The sequence below is a fragment of the Jatropha curcas genome, chromosome 2, assembly GCF_041381405.1.
Source record: "Jatropha curcas cultivar XTBG-Jc1 chromosome 2, XTBG_Jcur_1.0, whole genome shotgun sequence".
In the NCBI taxonomy this organism is placed as follows: domain Eukaryota; kingdom Viridiplantae; phylum Streptophyta; class Magnoliopsida; order Malpighiales; family Euphorbiaceae; genus Jatropha; species Jatropha curcas.
This window is the reverse complement of record NC_143152.1, coordinates 3,338,346-3,359,721: the sequence shown is the minus strand read 5'-3', so window position 1 is coordinate 3,359,721 and position 21,376 is coordinate 3,338,346. Positions and strand designations below refer to the sequence as shown.

General features: G+C 28.6%; 2 protein-coding genes across 2 annotated transcripts; both read left to right on the top strand.

Annotated features, from left to right (window-relative positions):
• Window positions 1-4,159: 4,159 nt before the first annotated feature.
• NTT (C2H2-type zinc finger family protein) lies at window positions 4,160-6,843 on the top strand. The gene is made up of 2 exons (XM_012217620.4): window positions 4,160-5,039; window positions 6,154-6,843. Exons 1-2 carry the CDS (start codon window positions 4,338-4,340, stop codon window positions 6,580-6,582), a joined length of 1,131 nt encoding a protein of 376 aa, XP_012073010.1. The 5' UTR covers window positions 4,160-4,337; the 3' UTR covers window positions 6,583-6,843.
• Window positions 6,844-19,032: 12,189 nt separating this feature from the next.
• On the top strand, window positions 19,033-21,092 carry LOC149498069 (Peptidase S41 family protein; the record flags this gene model as incomplete). The annotated part of the gene is given in 5 exon segments (XM_089717498.1): window positions 19,033-19,473; window positions 19,612-19,693; window positions 19,894-20,024; window positions 20,221-20,307; window positions 21,014-21,092. Coding segments are annotated over 5 exon segments (718 nt in total), but the record flags the coding sequence as incomplete, so codon positions are not given.
• Window positions 21,093-21,376: the final 284 nt, after the last annotated feature.

Genomic DNA, 21,376 nt, shown 5'->3' with positions numbered 1-21,376 from the left:
TAAAATCCATAAACGTAATAAGTATCTAGGAAAATAGTACTTTCTCAAATATAACAAGTATTTGAAAACCACAAAAGTATATCGGTAGAACAAAAGATTGTAGGCGACAAGCAAATGCATAGATTGAAGAATACAATTGGAATACAAAGTATGATCAAAACCCAGATTGGGTTAAAAATGGTGTTGGTCAGCTATATTTAATTACAGTAAAAAGAGTAGAGCAGCTCAGGTGCATAATATGTGGGGACAAAGACAAATCTTTGGGTTCAACCTTCAAACACTTAATAGACATTGCACATGCACCCATAACCCTCCCTTTATTTTTTTCTCTTTGCTTTAAGAAAAAGGAGAGAAAGTGCAATTTATGTTAGCTTTAATGTGTGTTCAACATCTCTAGATTGTACACAAGTGGAATCAGAGAAGAATAAGTAAAGCCTTAAATTAAGGTGAAACCATTTCTTTTTTTGTGGCCACAAATTGAAAGAAACAATATATATATATATATATATATATATATATATATATATAGCCCACAATGTGTCCCCTTCCTTCATGCACATTCCTGTTTAGCTAGCCCACAATGCCACTAACCCATCTCTTACCCAAAAATATGTGACAAAAATGGGTCCACAATATAGGGGAATATATATATATATATATATATTAAATCTTTTAAATTTCTAGCTTGATGAGTACTTTGTTTCTGTAAAATCTTACACCAGAGATTTGCTTCTTTCACTGCATAACCATAGCTCACATACATGTTGGGCTGCCAATTCCTAGATAATTAGATTTCCTTCTCTTACCATTGATTTTTGCTTCCCCAGTATTAGAATTTTACTTTATTTTTTTAAATTTCTGGCAGTATTTTCCTTCTCTACTTGTACTATTCTTTTAGCAAAAAATAAAAATAGAAATAGACAAAACTTTGCTAAATGACGAATTTCAACTAGTTGTCCCACTTTATATATGTATGTAAAAGAAAAATCTTCTGAATTTGTCCCATATATAAAAGGTGAAATGAAAATAACACTCATCACTTAATTAATGAATATTACAGAAGAGACTTCATATAGTTCCCTTCTATTAGCTACTGATTCAACTCAAATTTTATTAATTTAAGGTTCATTTTTTTATACATCAGAAAATTTTTGAAACATGTGATAAAATAGAATTATTATTACAATTATTTACATATTTTACAAGATAGGCATTCCATTTTGGATCAAACAAGAATGTCATAAACATTAGAAAAAAGCATGCTCTCCTCTATATCTATATATAAAGAATGGGTTATACAGAGGAAACCTTATCTTGAAAAAGAAAGCAGAAAAATCTAATGGAAAAAGGCAATACCTTTGGTTTTGAGGTCAGGGATTTTTGCTATGAAAATACAAATAAATAAAATGAAATACCTTTGGTTTTGAGGTCAGGGATTTTTGCTATCACAATACAAATAAATAAAATGATATGTATATATAGATCCATGCTTTTGATCACATACATGCATGGATTCACACATCAAAGCTGTCAATTAAAAGGACAAAAAGCAAACTGACATGCACTTGGGTTTTGCATGCCACTATAACTTATCATGCCAAGATTGCGTCTTCTTTTATACATATATATTTATGGAGTCAAGTCTAATTTTATTTTTCAATTTCCGTAAAAATAAAAATATAAATTCAATTCTCTAAAAATTTATTGCTCTCTCCTCAAAAGGAATTTACACCTTCGTCTATAGAAAAAAAAATTCTTGCAAAAAGCACCAAACTTCAAACCTATTAGTCTGGGAGCAGAGCATGTAATAAGATTAAGGGATGATTTGCATGTGAAAATATTACTAAGTAGTTTATGATGCAAAATTATTTTTCAATTCATGTTCTTTTTACTGTAGTTACCACATTGTTTAGAGAGAGAAAGAGAGGAAACAGTGGGGGATTGAGACAATCTCCTTGGGTATAGCCGACCAAGGTACGCTTACCAATACATTTGTTGCCCGTACATTCTAACAATTCATCTCTCTCTACGTAACATTTATCTCTCTACGTAACATTTATCTCTTTCTTGATTCTTTTGTTAGAAAAATAATAATCCTTATAGAATGAAACAAATCAAACCTAATTAGTCATTGAGATTGAAAACTCTCAGTGTTACCACATCTTATATTTTATTGTGGATCCGTTTGTTTTCGTAAAATAATATGCAGATCGTTGGAAACGTTCAAGAAATAAGTTAATGAAAAATATTTTCCTAATCAAAGAGAAATTAAGTCATTTTTAAAGAAAATAATTTTCAATTTTAATAGAGTAAAATATTTTCTTTACATTAACAAACTGAAGTTATTTTTTGAATAACAATATGATATGCAGGATTTATTTAATCTCTCTCTCGTATTCAACTAATCAATCCCTCTATTTCAATTTTCAATCACAATTGTTAATTGTCGCAACAAATTTCTTTTATGAGGAATTAATAATTATATTATAAAAGAAATTAATTAATTAATTAATTAAAACAGTAAATATTGGAAATTAGGTGTCGGTAAAAAGAAAAAAGGCAAAAACATGAGTTGCTTATTATTATTAGCTTCAAAAATATTTAATTAGGTGTCATGATGATCAATCTTTTACGTAGTTCATTGTCCCTTTGTGTTTAATTAGGGAGGTGGTAGTGCTCAATGCTTACCTGATGCTGCATGCAACGCACGTTTGTATATATATTTAGACCTTTATCGTATTTTATAAAAAAATTATAGCATAAAATAATATTTTTTAATATATTTAAGTACTCTTACCATTATTTTGTCTGGTTACCAATTTTAATTTTTAAGGATTTTTATATGCTATTTATAATTTTTTTTACATTTCAAAATTTGAAAAAAAAATGGCTTGGGAGTTCATGCCCTCCAATAAAGAAAATGCATTTCCAAAATGCTAATGCTTGAATTAATGGTGATGATGGTGCTGAATAAAACAAATTGAAAAAGGAAAATTTCACATATTTGTGATTGTGTTTCTAACGACATTAAAATAAGTTTTGATTTTCTTTTTTTTTTTTAAGATCATAAATTGTAATTTCATCCCTCTTTTTTTTTAAAAAAAAAATTTTGGAATAGGTAATAAACTATTGAATTATTTATCTAATGAATTAATTCTCAATTATTTTTTTATGATTTATTAAATTATTTAACAGAATATGATTAACTAGAGCTTTTTGCTAGCAATAACCTTTACTATAATTGTTCTTTTATAATTATTAATTCCTATATAATAAACAATTATATATTAATTAACATAAGTATTTTTTTTTTTTAAGAAAAGAAAAATACTTGATGCACATATAATTGAGATTGAGTAGCTAAATCAAATCAAGATAAACTTCTTTGACCATATAGTGAAACATTGCAAAAGCAAAACCCACCAAACTGTTTAAATATGGTAATAAAATGAAAATTGATATTAAGGAGTGTACAAGGGCATTTAGGTCAATGTGTATTGTTCCCAAGGTGCAAATAGGTCCAAAAGAATTTAATGAAGGCAACCTAATATACACCAAAACAGCCTAACGGTATATTTCCAAGATTCTATTTGTTTTTTGCTCCAAAAAAAAAAAAATTGTTTTTTACAATTAGATTCTTTCACCCTAATTCTAATCATTCTTGTTAGTTACCAAAATCCATGAATTTTTCTATTTTGATCCATATTATTTTAAAATTTATAATTTTAATCTTGATGAATTTTATTAACAAATCAACATAAAATTATAAAATTTTCACTCCACTCCAGTCACTAACATTTCAAAAATTAAATATTTATTTTCCAATTACTATATCTTATAAAAATGTTACTAATTAATAATAGACTGCATAAAACAAAAAAACACAAAAGAACTATTTAAAAAATATTTACGCTCTATAATTTGAGGGGATTAAACTTTTTTATTATAAAAAAAATACATTAATTTCATAATAGTAGAGGCTAAAATATATTAAAGAACTGTTCATATATATATATATATATATAAGAAAATCTTCAAGGAGTGTTTTAGCAATTAAAACTTAATAATATTAAATTCAAAAGAAAAGGAACCCTACTACTGCTACTGCTATAAGGAAAAATATTCACACTATTCTCTTATGCCCATTATTTTTTTTTTCTCTTCCTTTTTCTTTGCCTTTACTCTGTTGAATCATCAGTACTAGTGATCTCTCTCCACCATCCAAACTCTCTTCAGTCATCTTGTACTCTCTCGCTCTCTCTCTCTCTTGCCATCTCCATCTATAAAAGCAAAACCCCACAAAAGCTAAACTATTCCTTTCTCTCTTTCTTTCAACCATGGCTGACCCATACTCAAATTTCTTCAGTGGTTGGTTCAAGTTCAACAATAATATGAATACTAATACTAATAGTAATCTTAACCCTTTTCTTCATCATTACCCATCTCAAATTCCATCTCTTCCTCAACAGCCAGAAATTCCTTTTTATACAAATCCTTTGACTGTAAACCAAAATCACTCGTTTTTTCACAACCAAACTAGACCTCCATCTCCTCCTCTAAGAGAAGCCCTACCCCTTTTAAGGTTAACTCCAACAAGAGAAGAAAAAGACCAAGAACAAGAAAATCAAGAACTTCTAGATCAAGAAAATCAAGAATTACAGATTTCTTGCACTACTGGTATGGATATGTTGGGCAAAGATCAAGAAAGGAGTAGTACTTCGTTTTCTACTAGTGGATTTAGTGCTAATAATAATAATAATGATGAGGAAGAAGATCAAGAAGAAGAAGAAGATGATACTGTTACTGTTGCACTGCATATAGGGTTACCTAGCCCTAGTGCTGCAGAAATAGCTTCCGTGCTATCTTCTTCTTCAGATGTAACTCATGAAAAAGATGGAGATGATTCTAACGGGTACCCTATTAACAGGCTTAATAAGGGTCAATATTGGATCCCTACTCCTTCTCAGATTCTGATTGGCCCTACTCAGTTTTCATGTCCTGTTTGCTGCAAAACCTTCAACAGATACAATAACATGCAGGTAAGGTTAATTAATTAATTTCATGTCATCAAATCAATACTCGTTTCTTTTCCTTCTTTTTTTTTTCTCCCTTTCTTTTGTCAAGAGAATTTTGAAGAAAAAAAAAAAAACCATGAGTTAATTTTTTTTAACTTTTTGCCAGATTTGAATCTTTTTCAGTATTAGCTAGTGTTTCTTATGGTTGGATTTAAAGAAGAAAAATCAGTTTGATCTTACACATAAAATTCTGTTCTTACCTTCTCATGTTTTTTTGGAACTTGGGTTTTCTTTTTCTTTTTTGAGAATTTATTTATTCCTTTTTTTTTTTTTTTTTTTTTTGCATGGTATATATGGGTTTGGAGTTCCAATAAATTTTCTGATCCAAACTGGGACTAAGATCAGTATCTTCCTTTATGTGATTGAACAACTCAGGCAATGTTCCTTGTGCCTTTAATACTTTGAAGTTTGTGCTGTAAAACAGTAACATATCTGTGTTTAGAACTGAAATTTTTGCAAGTCGCAGATCATCTTTAATTAAACAACAAACCTTCATTTCTCTAGCTATATCTTTGAACCTTCCGATAGTCCACACAACAAACAAACACTTCTCTTCATTTCTTGAATGTAATCAAGAAATGCACTCCTATATATTACAAGAACAAGCCTATAGCTCAGTTCACTATATAGAATTCTGCTTTCAGTTAATCACCCAGAAAAAAAAAAATTAAAACAAAGATCAATAAAAACTCTCATTTCTGTACTTTCATAAAAGCTACTTTTCATTTTCATATGTTCTTCAATGTTTTTCTTTTTTTTTCACAAAAATTAATTTCAAAGTAAAGTACTTGCTTTAAGAATGACTATTTGAGCAATATCCTCTTGACACGGTTTTGCATATAATTAAGATATGTACGTGCCACTAAATAATTCTACTTTGAATTGGTTCTTTTATATATAAGGTTAAAATGAAAAATTAATAATTCCAAAATTTTTGATTAATCTGCTTTTGTGATTAGATAGCACTTTAGTTTGCTGTGTTTGTTTTTGCTTGTGTGTTTATATATATGCACAATTACCCAACTCTACTGAATAATGAATTTTTTTAATTAATTTTGTGTATATGTATAACATATAGATGCATATGTGGGGGCATGGATCTCAATACAGAAAAGGGCCAGAATCTCTAAGAGGAACACAACCAACAGGAATGTTAAGGCTTCCTTGTTATTGTTGTGCAGTGGGTTGCAGAAATAATATTGATCATCCAAGAGCGAAGCCATTAAAAGATTTTAGAACTTTGCAAACACATTATAAGAGAAAGCATGGGATTAAGCCTTTTATGTGTAGAAAATGTGGGAAGGCTTTTGCGGTAAGAGGAGATTGGAGAACACATGAAAAGAATTGTGGAAAGCTTTGGTATTGTATTTGTGGTTCTGACTTTAAGCACAAAAGATCACTTAAAGATCACATCAAAGCTTTTGGTAATGGCCATGCAGCTTATGGTATTGATGGTTTTGAAGAAGAAGATGATCCTGCTTCTGAAGTTGAACAAGATAATGATTAATTAATTAATTAATTCCCATGTAGTTAATTAATTATTAGTATAGCCAGAAGATTAATTAATTAATTAATGGAGGGTATTCAGGTTATTATTAGTGAAGTTTTATTTAATTAGCTATCATGATGAGAACTAGAATTAGTTTAATTATATTGGAATTTATATATATAATATATGAAATAGTTTAGGCTTTTGAAGTAAGAAGTATATAAGCATCAATTGTTTACTTGGAAAGCCATCTTCAATATATTTCCTTTTTTCTTTTAATTATTTTGAGCATTTTAATTAAGTTATTGCTTTCATGCTAATTAGGAAAATTTAATTAGTTATCGTTGATGCATTCATTTGTTCTTAACTATTAGTATTACATTGAGATCTTCGATCAAGAAGGCTGCAAATTTATATCAGAAGATTATGTGAAAACCAAACCCTCACAATATTTAGATAATTTTTTCACAAATATTTGAAGGAGCTCCAATATATTAATTTGATTACCTAAATCTTAATCTATATACAGAGGAGTATTTGATGAGCAGTTCAAGTTGTTAATGAGTTTAAAATATTTGGTAGTTCAGTGTTTGGAGTAATATTTCAAACTTCAATGGTTAATTATCTAATAAATATTATGATTAAAAATTTAAATTTGGAAGCAGCAGCATTTGATTCTCTAATAGCAAGTCGTTGAGGATTGGTATTTACTTGTAATAAATCCTAATTATATGCATTAGAAGATATAAATTGAGCTAGCAAATTCATGAACTGCTTATTCAAGTACAAATAAGTGGTTGAGCTGTGTTTTTTTTTTCTTTTTCAGTATAGTTTGGAAATTGTGTGGTATTTTGATATTTTTTCCTTCCCACAGCCATGGATATGTGCAAAGAATTAACGTCAAGAGAAGCTTCCATGCACATTATATATATGCATGCATGAAGTGGGATTTTAACTATGGATGTTTGCCGTAATTAATGATTCAAATCATAACATATATATACAAAGCTAGCAAATGGGTATGGGGAGAAAGAGAGAATGTACATGAAAGAATTAAGAAATGGATGGATGGATGGATGGATGAAGAAGACAGGTGATGGAGTGAGAGAGAGTATATTTTGTTTGTTCCAAATGTAGTTGAGATAGGCTTTTCATTCTGCAAAATGCATCAGCTTTTTGAGAGGGTGCATTTGATGCCCTTTTGCTTTGGTTAGTGGAAAGATGTGTGTGTCTCTCTATTGATGGATGGAACATATACCATTTCAGATTCACTGTTTGCTTCGAAAATTCAAAACAAATCATTAGCTTTTATAGAGAGAGAGAGAGAGACTGTGAGAGTCAGCAATTAAACTAAAATCAACACAATATATAAACACTTTAAAAGAAAATTACAGATTCAGTTAGGGTCAATAATAATTTTTTTATCGAAAAATATAAATTTATTATTAGTAGGAAACAGCTGAAGCAAGTAGAAAAAACTCCCCTATCCAGTATTCTACCCACCTAATCCAGGGTCAATTATAATTTTGATGGCATTAATTACTGAAAAGGATTTCAAGATTAAAGTACAAACTGGAGACCTATTATTCCAGATGATTAATTTAATATTGTTCAAATAAGAATTTGGCTGAGGTGGTAAGCAAAGTCCCAATAAGAGTGATAACATAAATTCGATATCTAGAAATCACATTTGCTGGGTAAAAACTTTTACATTCTTATGTCCGAAAGAAATTACACATTGTGTTTCTATAAAAAAAGTTAATTAAGAAAATCATTACTGATTAAATTGATTTGTCATTTTGCTCTGATTAAAAAAAAAAAAAGAAAAGAAAAGAAATATTGGAATGGATCTTGTTGGCAGATTTGTGTGTGAAAGAGGGGAGGATGGGCAAAGAGTAAACGATGAGGCTAAAAATAAACAGAAAGAGAGTGGACGGCAAGGTCTATTGGTTGGGCAAATTGGCAACACATACTGATGCCTCCTACAGTGCATGCAGACCTCTTAACTGTACATTGAAACGACATATCAATGCCTCTCTCTCTCTCTCTCTCTCTCTCTCTTTGACCAAAATTTCAACCTGCATTTTCCTTTGCTCTTAGTACATCATATTGTACACTGGCGTTCAACTACATGCATTCATAATTATCAGAAACAAATTATTTTTATTTATTTATCTATTTATATTATATGGTCTTGGGATCATTTAAAATCAAAAAAGATATCAGAATATTATTTATATAAATTAAAGATTTAAAAGTACTGATATTTTAAGTTGGATAGGCATGTGGATTTTTATAAATTATAATTCTTTTTTTTTTTTTCTTTTTTAAGATAAAAGAAATGTAGTACTGTTCATGCAAAATTCTTCACAGCCAGTCGATCTCAGAAGCTACTCCATTTGTTCACAATCAATGTCTTAACCCTACCATATTTGACCCTCCACCATCCCCCTCTTCTATAAATCACCTTGGCCCTCTCTCTCTCTCTCTCTAGTAAAGCATGCAAGCATTTGAAAGTTGCATAGTAATTAATAATTTCATATATTTTTCTATTACTTAATCTCATATTTTAAATAATTAATTGACAGTTGATCCAACTAAAGTAAACTATGTTAATTTCTAATGAAATCTTTTAAGGTTTAAAGCCTATAAAGTCTCTAATGCTCAGAGAACTTTGATAGAATATATATTATCTCGGCTTATTTAGGTTTTCTCCGGCAAAATTAACTATCTAAGTACTAGTTTTTAGTTATTGTAGTAGTTTGTCAATTTTTTTACTAGTGTTCATTAAACCTTAAAGAGAGTAATCTTTCATAATCAGCTCTTTTAAACTTTAAATACTCAAAACACTAATTAAATGCTATATTAAACTAATTTAAGAGATAATATCAATATATTTATTGCTTTTATTATTGATTTAAAGGTAATTTCAATAAATTAGGCGTATTAATTAATTATACAACGCTTTTCTTTTGCATACAAAATACAGAATGAGATGATTAGCTATTCAAAAGTTTTTGGCATATATCTTTAAATAAAGAAAAAGCTAGGCATCGGTCCCAATCCCAAATGAGAGATTTTTGCTAGAAAATGGTTCACATGCATGCAATTTCAAGACCTCATCAATTCAAATTCTTCTTCTTTTTATTATTATTAATATAATACTTTCCTTTGCTTAAAATCCCAATACCCTTTTTTCAGTTCCTTTTTGCAATTAAATACACAATAAATTTATAATTAATTAATAAGATTGGTTCCATAATTCCATTATACTGTTGGCTTGACCTTGTCAAGCAGACCAACCAAGAAAGAGAGAATACGTATAATAATGTATTTATATATTTTTATTCTCTCCTTTGTATTTATATTCCAATACAAAGGGGACAGCCTTGTCTCCCTTGCCTCGACTCACTAACATTATACAATTAATTAATTATTAACTCAGAAAAAAACAAAAGAGACATGTGTATGTATGCACATTTTTTTTTTATTGGTATGACATATATTTTTTAGAAAGAATTTACTGTTGGTAATAATTTTTATCTTTTGTGATGCAGAAAGGAAGATTTCTTTTAGCCTATGAAAGCATGACATGGAAACCAAATTCTCTATGGCAAATGAAACTTTAATTTGTACGTTTATCAGACAATATCTGATTTCTTATTGGTAAAGCACAAAATTTTCACTTTGAAGCAAAAAAAAAAAAAAAAAAAAAAAAAAAAAAAAAAAAAAAGTAAAAAATAAAAGTTACTTTACCATATTGATGCCACCAAGCCAATTAAATCTTAGTGGGGTGCTAAAGGTGAACATGTCCATCACCATAATAAAAGCTATTAAGACATGACCATTGAACAATTAATAATTAAGAATGAAATATATAAACTTTTAATTTCATTAAAATGAGAGTTTTTTTCTTTCTAAATTACCATCTACTACTTTAATAAAAATTACTCCCTCAATCCAAAAAGATAATTCATCTTTTCTTTTTAATTTGTCCCAAAATATAGTCCACTTTTCTTTTTTCACTATAGTTAATCATTGAATTGTCTACTATACCATTATTAAATTATCTTATTTTCAATAACCATCATTAATTATTAGTTATTACTTTTCAATATTCATGTATTATTTAAGATGGACATAATAGAAAAGTTATATAAATAAAATTGTCCTTTAATCATATTTCTTAATCTATGTAAAAATAAAAAGTGAAATATCTTTTTGGGACGGAATAGTAATACACTAATAGTAATACATATATATATATATATGTCAATCAAAAATGTTTTGATTGATCTTCTCACTAATATGAAAAGTTGGAGGTCTCAAATTCAAGTATTTCCATCACAAGTGTTTTCACCAATTCAGTAAATTAAATAATTCAGTAAATTAAATAAAGGTTATGTCATGTTATATAGCCTGCAGTTTTTTTTCGATTCATTGGATCTCTCAATGAATCAACTCAACAACTGACGTAAAAAGGCAGGTTGGGCACCGCTCCTCTCGATCCTTTTTTGTTTATTTATTTCACTTTACATACCGTTAATTTTTTTTTATTTAAAATCCTAATTTTGAATTTTTTTTTTGGTCTCCTTAACCTTAGAGTTTGAGCCTATCACTAGTTCAAAAGTAAACTTCAAGGATTATAATGTTAATAATTATTCCTAAATAATATTATTATCTTATTAATTTATGTAAAAAATTAAGTAAATAAAATTAAACTTGAGGTTAGTCTAATATTCCTCAAAGTATATGAGACAACTTTGTTAGAGAGGACCCAGTAAGCAATAGGAAAAGCAAAATAATCTTGACCCATAATCACAAGTATCTTTGAAAAGGAATATATATATATATATATTACATAAATCATAAATAATAATTAATAATTAAAAAAAAAAAAGATGGTCCAAAAATCCTTCTTTTGGACTATACCTAGAGATCTCTTAAAATTTTCTCAGGATCATTATCCATGACAAAGTTACCCTGCTTTGGTGCCTGGAGATTCTCCAACTTGTGAGTGATTGGGTATCTTTGTTCTTATTATTATTGTTGTAGAGAATAAAAAAAAAAAAAAAAAAAAAAAAAAAAAAAAAAAAAAAGGAGAAAATAAACTTCATTGAGAAGAAAGAGAGCATACTTAAAGAAAGAGGGAGAGGCATATCTAGGCTTTTCTCTCTGCTCAGGTCAGAGAAAAAAGTTATGTTTGACGTTCATGGGTATCAAATCAACCATCAACAAACTATATTATTTGAGTTTGTTTTTTTATATATCTCAATTTATAAATTTTTTTTATTATTTTTTAATGAAAAAAATTATTATAAAAAGAAAGTTTTTTTTTTTTTTTTTTGCCCACAATAGAAAAAAATAAAAATTAATTTCTATATCATCACGAGATAAACTATCTTTAATTATTGCATCATGCAAAAGTCAGGAGATAATACTATATGAAGGTGCGTGATAATATAAAAATTCATTAACTCTTTACTGTGTAGTTTTTAATATTATTTTAATATATTTAATTTTTAAAAAAATGGGAAAGATATGGATTTTTTGCACAAGATTTTAGTATTGAAGGTACATTTAAAAGAAAAGAAAAGAAAGAAGCCAATAAAGCAAGAAGACTACTCATCAGAGAACCAAACCCAGAGGGACAAATACCTTTTAATTAAAAAGTCCAAATAGATAATTTTATACATGAAGATGCCGATGTTCATGCAATTATATACAACTTGGCAACATGATATATCTTAATTACACTTTCTCATATTGGTGAAGAACGAGCAGGCTGTGCAAGCCCTACGTTTTGTCAAAATCAAAACTTAAAAAAATTAATTTTTCAAAACATAAATACAACCTGATATGGTATAGTAAAAATTAAAATATAAAAATTTTTAATTTTTCAAAAAATGTATTTCTCAAAAATTAAATTTATATTTTTACTATTATCAAGATAAAAGTCATTTGTCACCCTGATACATACCGTTAAAATTAAAATCCTACATAATAAGAAAAAATGTATATTTAATATATTGTTCATCAATTGATTTTCATGGCAAGCTATTTTACGTGCGGATAAGATTTAAATATTTGTTTTATTTTATATATATATATTTCAATAATTAAGAAATTTTTATTTTTAAATTTTGAGAGTAGAAATTAATTTGGTTAGTTAAAATTCTGATGATAACTTTAAATGGTCTAATCATTTGCTTATGACTGACAAAACTGAATGATTTGGATCGATTCTTAATTTTGGTGGGTCATGTTTAAATATTAAATGTAGGACCTATTTGAGATGTGGTAGTTTTTACTTTTTAAAATCTTTATTTAACTTTTTTTTTTTTTTTTGTTTTTCCTTTTAAAAAGATAGCTTTCACCACATTCCTAGAAGGATCCTATCCAAGTTGGGAAAAAAAGGTGAGTATAATGTTTAAAAAAAAAAAAAGTGGAAAATCTATTAATTATGATAAATGGAAAGTTAGAGAAATATGAAGGGAAAATATTGTGTGCAAACTATATTATTACAAGGAGGAGGAAAATAATTTCATGAGAATATATATATATATAAATTTCAAGTTCGAGAAAGAGGTTTCAATCCCTTTACTCTTAGTTGCAGAAAATAATGAATATTATATAAAAAGAAAAGCTACTCCCCTTGTACAGTTCATATAATTATTTTAATTATTTTTATTTACAATAAAAATAATGTATAGTATTTTTTTTATCCATTGAAAGTTCGATAGACTGAAATAATATTGTGGGTTACACAATATGGGTAGCTCTTCTTCGGACTCACTAAACTACTAAAAACACTTATGGTCGAGAGGTCTCAAACCTCTCACTCATCGTATAAATGAGAAGAACTACACTTGATTGGCAAAAGTAACAACGATAAAAGGAGAAACATATAGGTACATAGAATTTATATATACCATCAATTTACCTTATTGGATATAATAATAATTTTAATGATTTTTTTATTGAAAATATTAATTAACTAAATTAACATGTTGTAATCATTTTCTGCTTTTATTTTATATATATATAAAAAAAAAGAATCTTAAAAGGGTGATGGTATTAATTTGTAATTTTATGCAGTCCAAAAAGAGAGGAGTGAATTATTAGCTTTGAGGCCTAAAAATATAATTTAAAAACATGTATGATTGTGAATAAATAATGGGAGGTATTTTATTGATTAAGGATAGAGGAAGAGGGACAGAAGACTTAATTGATCCCCCTGAATTAAGGGATAAGGGACCAAATATAGTATACCAGACAGATAGAATAAAAGACCTAATGCCCTACACAACACAACCTTATTTTTGTCTACATGATACAAATGAGAAAGGCCATAGCCATATACATATGCCTATACATAACACATATGTAGGATCATAAATGAATATTTCTAGGGCACTATAGCTCATAACATCCAACAAGGCGAGGATTGATTGATTTCTTTTTCTTTCCTTTTCTTTTCTGTTTCTTCTAAAAAGTTTCTTTTTTTAAATTTTGTCTTGTGAATGTCAATTTTTAGTTCTTTTTCACTTCTCAACACTTTTTTTTTTTTTACCCTGTTGGCTGGCTGGCCCCATTTTGAAAATAGAAATGTATATTGACAAAAGACTCTCTGCGTTGTCAGACGATCGACCATCTCCATTATTTGGTTTCTCTTCTGTGTTTATGGCTACATTAATTTCATTTAAGTTCTCCAAATTTTAGCTTCACTCTAAGTATTACCATAAAAGCCTCTTTTCTTTTACTATTTTTACTAGTATCTGCGCTTTTTTAAAATTGAATTTGTATTTTTATTTTTATTTTTATTTTATGAACTTTGAAATAAATTATTTTCATGTTTCTTTTTACTTGATGATAAAGTGAAATAGGCAGAAGTGTGAAATAGGTCGGGGCCATACCCATATGATATGTAGGAGGAGGCTTTATTCATGGCCACTTAAATAAGAATTAGGCTCGTACCATGTCATGTCCGATTTCCAAAACCCTCAGTCCAGTACATGTACAACCTATAAATCTCAATTTTGTCCTGCCGTGCCAAAAAAAAAAAAAAAATGAAAACGTATTGTGTCGATGTAGGTAACTTTGTATATCATTGGTGTTATAGGCCAAACAAAATTTTGTTGAGTTTGAACTAGAACTTAGAAGGTATACACAAATTTAAAAAATTGATATCGAATTTATAGAGAGAGAGAGAGAGAGAGAGAGAATTTCTATGGGCTGGGAGAGAGGCCCAAATGGATAGAACATGTCATGTACCAAAAAGGGCTTATATACCTGTAAATTCTGCATTTGACAGTATCAGTTGTTTGAGCCTTACATTGGAAATTGCATCCTCCCATCGAATTTAACACTCTAAAACGACCAAAATTGAAGAGGTTCTTCATAAAGTCTTTTTGTTACCCATTAGGGATTGTTTCTCCATCTGTTTCATTGTTCTATTGCTTGTAATGCTCAACTATTTTCAAGAAAGCTTTCCGATGTGAATTAATGTCCAATAATAATACTCTTTCTGTTTCACTTTAATAGTGATAAATAGACACTTTATCTTGTTTCGTTTTAAATGCTCATTTTAAATTTTGAAAATGTATTAATTATATTTTTTTTCAATTTTACCCATATTTTAGGTGTTTTATAGTAAAATTAATTAAAAAAAATTAATTCTAAGGACAATTTAAACGATTTATCATATATCTTTAAAAAATTAACGTGTTTCAATCATTTTTTTTATCGGCAATCAAGAAATGAAATGTTAGTTGTAAAGGGTAGAAGGGAGGTAATAATACATCCAATCAATAGTTGCTTGGTTATGTAGCTACCATCCAATTTGTCTTCCCAATAAAGCGTTACCCACACGTACATTTTGGTGTGTTGCTAGTACAATAAAATGCTGATTGCTAAGTATAATACCCACAAATGAAGCCTGACCTTTTGCAAAGCATGGAGAAACAATAAAACAAGATTAATATGTCTTTTCATAATTCTTCACCTTTCATTCTTTTTCAGTTTTGGCGTTAAGGTGTCTTTAATTATAGCTCCCCTTCCCATATCCTTTCTCATGTAACTTTGGGATATCCAATCAAAATCCCACCTTTACTTCAGTGTGGAAAACATGACTCAATGAAAATATAATTTTATTATTTTTAATTCACTCAATTTTAATTTTAAGTTCAAATTCATAAGTAAAATAGATTTGATTTTATTTATAGATGAAAAATTACTTAAAATAAATCAAAAATTATAACTAAGATACTCTGTGTTTATGATTATTTATTTGTTTGTTTGTTTATTTATTTTAAGAGTAATCTTAATCAAATAAAAATTATATTATATTCATGTTTTAAAAAATATTATCAACATTACCCTTATGTCAAATAGCAAGACATGCATTAATCTTGTTCTTCCTTCTTTTAAAATGTTGTGCCACTGTGCTTGATAATACTTTAATATCTAATTGAAATTTAAATTGATAAACCTATGATAATCAATAAATCTCAAAAAAAAATTACAAAATTTCATAAGACTAAGACTGTGTTCGGCAACAATTATTTTTTATAGTGTTCGGCAACACAGCATTTGAACTAACTTTTAGAGATTAAGGTAACGTTTTATAAAAAATTAAATCATGTAGCATTTATCATAAACGTTCAACAACTAACCGCTACTAAAACAACTAGCAACTATTAAATTAGCTAATTTTGTCAAAGATACCCTAAGTGAGTATAACAGAGGGATTAATTTATCTATTTAACTATACATTTTTTTATAAAAAAAAAAAAAAAAGGAAAAAAGAAAAGAAGACATTCTCTAGAGAAACCATGTGGTGGTAATTAATAAGAAAGTGACTTTTTCAATCACAATCAAAACATAATTAAAAACAAGATTGAAGAATGTCGTGTTGATAATTAAAGTGGGGTGTAAATGACATTCTTCCTTCATTAAATTCAAGATCCAGAAAATTTGTTGATAATTTTTCTTGCCTCATTTGAGCAGTCGGTCACTAAATATGGTTTGTTCTTTTTGGAATTTCATTTCCTAATTTTCAAAATCAAACTCTCCTTGTTTTCAGTAAGATTTTGATGGCTAGCACATGGAATGTGGGATCTCATATTCTTGATTTTTGATAGTTCAATAAATAATGTTTTTGGTGAATTTTGTGGTTAGATGCTGCTGTTAAAACATATAAAATGATCAATAACAATGTAATAATTAATTTAATAAAACATGTAAAATGATTGTGGTGATGAACTCAATGACCCACTTCCGCAACAAACTTTTTAAATAGTTTTTAATATTTTGATTAAAATGTTATTTTTTATACTGTTCGATAACATAGTGTTTGAATTAGTTTTTAGAGGTTATGACATTTTTTAAAAGATTAACCCTATAACGATTAGTTTTTAACGTTTTATAAAAAGCTACTCAAATAGTTACAAACTACTTAAACAGCTAAACGCTACTAAAATAATTAACAGCTATCAAAACAGTTAATTTTGTCGAATATGTCCTATATAAAGCTAAATCAATATATTACGTATTATTAAAAGTACAAACTATATTAATAATGTGTTGGTTGAGATAGTAACAAATTTCAATTTTCGTAAGGGTGATAACATAAGTTCAATTTCAGAAGCGCATTTTGTTAAAAAAAAAGCTAAAATTATTCACAATTTATGACTCAAAAAAGGATTACATGGTCTAGTTTAAGAAGCTTTTATATAAAAAAAGTTAAGAGTTATATATTTTTTCTAATCACATAAAAAAAAATACTAATAGTGATTTGTAAAAACTAAAATTTTTTATGACTAATCGATAAGTGATTGAAAGTTGAATTAGTTATCAATATGGAACAATTGAATCAAACATGGTTTAAGATTTGAATATTTATAAATGGAGTTGAAAGTACATAAAACTCAAAAATAATAACTTTGTCTCCAAACATACATTTTATTGGTTAAGAGTTGAAATTTTTATAATGAAGTCTTAATTTTGAAATTTTTTTTTAAGTACCAATTAAAAATAGAGTTAAAAATAACAATAAGAAGAAGAAGATGTGAGGTTAAAAATAGATGTTGGTAAAAATGGCCCACAATTTTGAGTCCATTGTAACAAATGGCCCAATTTCAAACTATGATGAGCCTTGTTCTAAAACTGTTAAAAGGATTTGCTTTAATAAAAAAATCCCTAGTGCTTGTCACAAGGAATATTTTAAGGCTAAAATGGATTAACTTCATTTTCTTTAAGCTCTAAAATACGTAGAAAATTTACACACTGAAGCATTACCTTAGCGGTAAGTATATATATGTCCTCACAATAGATTCAAGTTTAAATTTTCACCCAAAAAATATAAAAATTTTCCCAAGTAGTTAAAAATTGTCTATTTTGATTATGAGAGTGAAATTGAAATCAAATTATTTTTAGGTAGTTTTAAGAAAGTTTTAAAACCTTGAATTTTTAATTCTGTTCTTTGATTTTGGGATCAAAGCATTTTCAACTTTTTTCTTTTAAGTTTGGTAGCTTAAATAAATAATAATAATAATAAATAATATTATTGAAACAGATTAAATTAAATTTTTTTAATTCATTGGAGGTTTTTATGGGCCGAAATAATATTGTGGACTGTAACAGGGGCAGTCCTCCCCTTGGCTCACTAAATTGGTGAAAACAACTATGATTGAAAGAACTCGAATTTGAGAGTTTTCATTTCTCACATAAGTGAGAAGACCAACCAGATTATCACCTGATTGGTATAAAATAAACTAATTTAATGAAGTGTTAAAAAAATTATAATAAAATCAAAAAATAATTTTGAGAGATTGTTTGAAAACTTTTTTTTATGGTATCAAATCATAACCGTCGATTTTAAATCAAAACAATTGATTCTGGTTTAAAAAATAAAAAAATCGAAATCAAACTGTAAACATAAAATTTTGATTACCGTTTGAAATTGAAAACTGTTAATCATAATTTATGTCAATTTTAATATGTTCAAATTCATTTTAATTTTGCCGATTAGGTGATAATTTGGTTAACCTTTTTACTTATATAAGGAATGTGAAATTTTAAATTCAATTTTTTAACTATATTTATTTTTACTGTGAGCAGAGGAGAGAGTTATTCTCTATTTTATATATATATATATATATAATAGCTGCTGGGAGAGACCTCTAACGAGTTAAAAAGAAATTCGTTATGATTGCAAACCGTGATCATTGCTACCCTGGCGGTTAATTTGAGTCGCTCCCAGCTAATTTGTGGATTGCAATTAAAATAAAGAAATAAATAAAAACATTTTCTCCTTTGTTCACTGGCGCACGTTTGCAAACACTCGAGGCTGCTCAAACGCAGATTATTTCGCCATTTTCCCACTCAGATTCTCAAACACGCGACGCAACAGATCCCATAGCCACAAGTATATAGATTCTTGTGGACCCTACAGGAACCCCAGCAACAACAAATAACGGTCAACAAATTTATAAAAAAAAAAATTAAATAAAAAACAAAAACTCTTCAGCTTCAAAAGAAGTAGCTACTATTTTTCTCTTAACGCCAAAAATGGAGTCTCTGTGTCCGAGTTTCGATCTCTCGCCGGTCTCAACAAGACCTTCAAAACCTGCTTTACTTCCTCTATTCTCTTCGCGGAATCGAATTTCGAGCTTAAATAGACCTAATATAGCTAGAAAATGGAGTGCATCGTTGCCCTGTGCTTCCTATAATCAAACGGTTAAAACGGACTCCAAACCTCAATCCAGCGCTCCAAATTTAATCAGATCGATCGGAAAAGGTTTCATTGGTTTCGCTGCCGCTGCTACAGCTTTAGCTTCTCTTTGTTGCGACTCTCCGGCTTTTGCAGAGTCTCTAACTGTCGCTTTTCCTGTTTCCCGCGCTCGCGAGGTGACACTAACTCATCTCTCATCATTCTTATCGCTTTCTTTTCTTTAAATAAAAATTTTTGTTAATTATTTACTATTTATTGGTATTTCCTAGTGATTAAGGTTAATCACTGAGTCAATAAGGCTGGCTTATTGTTAGGTGAATACAGTTCAAAGAACGCTTGTGGAGGCTTGGGGTTTGATTAGAGAAACATTTATAGACCCAACATTTAATCATCAAGGTAGTTTGAAGAACTATCGAATTTTCTTTTTGCCCAATTTTGTATAAACCTGAAGTGCTAAAAACAAGAATATATGATGTGATTTTTGTGAATGATTTGACATACAATGAGAATTTTGAGAATGATTTGATCTCTGCTTCTTGCTAATTTTGAATATATAGGTTCTAAATTGTGTTAATTTTTCTTTTTCCCTTATGCAGATTGGGATTCAAAGTTGCAGCAAACTATGGTGGAAATGTTTCCTCTGAATTCAGCTGATGCTGCATATAACAAAATCAGTGGAATGCTTTCTACTCTTGGGGATCCTTTTACTCGGATTATTAGTCCAAAGGTGTATTGCAGATAATTTACTCTTTAAGCTTATATCAAATTTTATATTGATTCAAGCTGGCCATTGCAACTACCCTGGCCAAATTAACAGTTATCTAGCTTTGGCAAATATTATTTCACTTTTATTTTCAATCCCTATTGTTTTTACGTTTTTGCCTACTGTAATTCTACTAACATTGTTTGTGTTATGATCGCAGGAGTACCAAAGTTTTAGAATTGGAAGTGATGGAAATTTACAAGGAGTTGGAATATTTATAAATATTGAACCAAAGACCGGCCATTTGGTCAGTGATATTATTTGTTCGTTTTTCCTGGCAAGAAACTATACGTGTAATATTCATCTGGCAATTCGTAGGATATCTAACATGCTCGAAATCGGACCTTGAAAAGTTCTCATTTTTCAACTAATTTTATACTGATTACTGTGTCGACTGCCGTGAAAGATGCTTCACTGTGCTAGTGAGATAAAAAAAAAAAAAAAAAAAAAAAAAAAAAAGAAAGATAAATCTTAGCTCTGCAACATTTACTCCGCAATTATTACAACGGTTTCCTATTTATAGGTATCTCTGTAGTTTCCTCGCTTGTTCTTCAGGAACATATAAACTCTTACATTCTTTTTATGAAAACAATCGATTATGTTGCCGATATGGTTATTTAATAATGCTTCTTTCATGCCGATATGGTTATTTAATAATGCTTCTTTCCGGATGAAATCGTATCAAGTACAGGGTCTTAGATCATAATCCATTGGGTTTCTTTTTTTTTTTTTTTTTTGATGACAATCAAGTCATTGGGGGTTTCACGATATAAGAGTTCTAAAATTCATCATCTATTTTTTCTTTTATATACTGTATCGCTATATCCCATTTTTTTATAGTAAATCCTAATATTAGAGAAAAGAGCTCTTAAAAATTAAGGTAATAAATTTATGTTGATTGCTTTCCAAGGGGTTACTAATTTTAGTGCTTCTCAACTGTCTTGGCATTGCAGGTTGTTTTGTCCTGTGTGGAGGGTAGCCCAGCTGCCCGTGCTGGCATACATGAAGGAGATGAATTGGTTGAGATTAATGGTATATCTAATCATGCATTTAAATTTTCTCTTCATGATTTTTAAATTATGGTCTAGGTTACTGTTCGATACAGTTTACTAGGTGAAATTATGACCTGGCACATCATGTTATCAGCTTTGTCACTACAATTACTAGAGTCATATGCTCAAAGCACCTACAAAAGGGATAATCAAATTTTTGGTTGATAAGAGTGGCATTGCTATTGATCTTAAGACAAATAAGTTTGCTCCATACCATTATCTTTTTTTATCTAGCTTTTGCCGGGTGCTAAAGATAGAATTTCT

Excerpts from the sequence above, each read along its gene's own strand:
- NTT (XM_012217620.4), top strand. The coding sequence starts at position 4,338 with ATGGCTGACCCATACTCAAATTTCTTCAGTGGTTGGTTCAAGTTCAAC. Across the intron at positions 5,040-6,153 it reads ACAGATACAATAACATGCAG|ATGCATATGTGGGGGCATGG; the intron begins GTAAGGTTAATT and ends TATAACATATAG.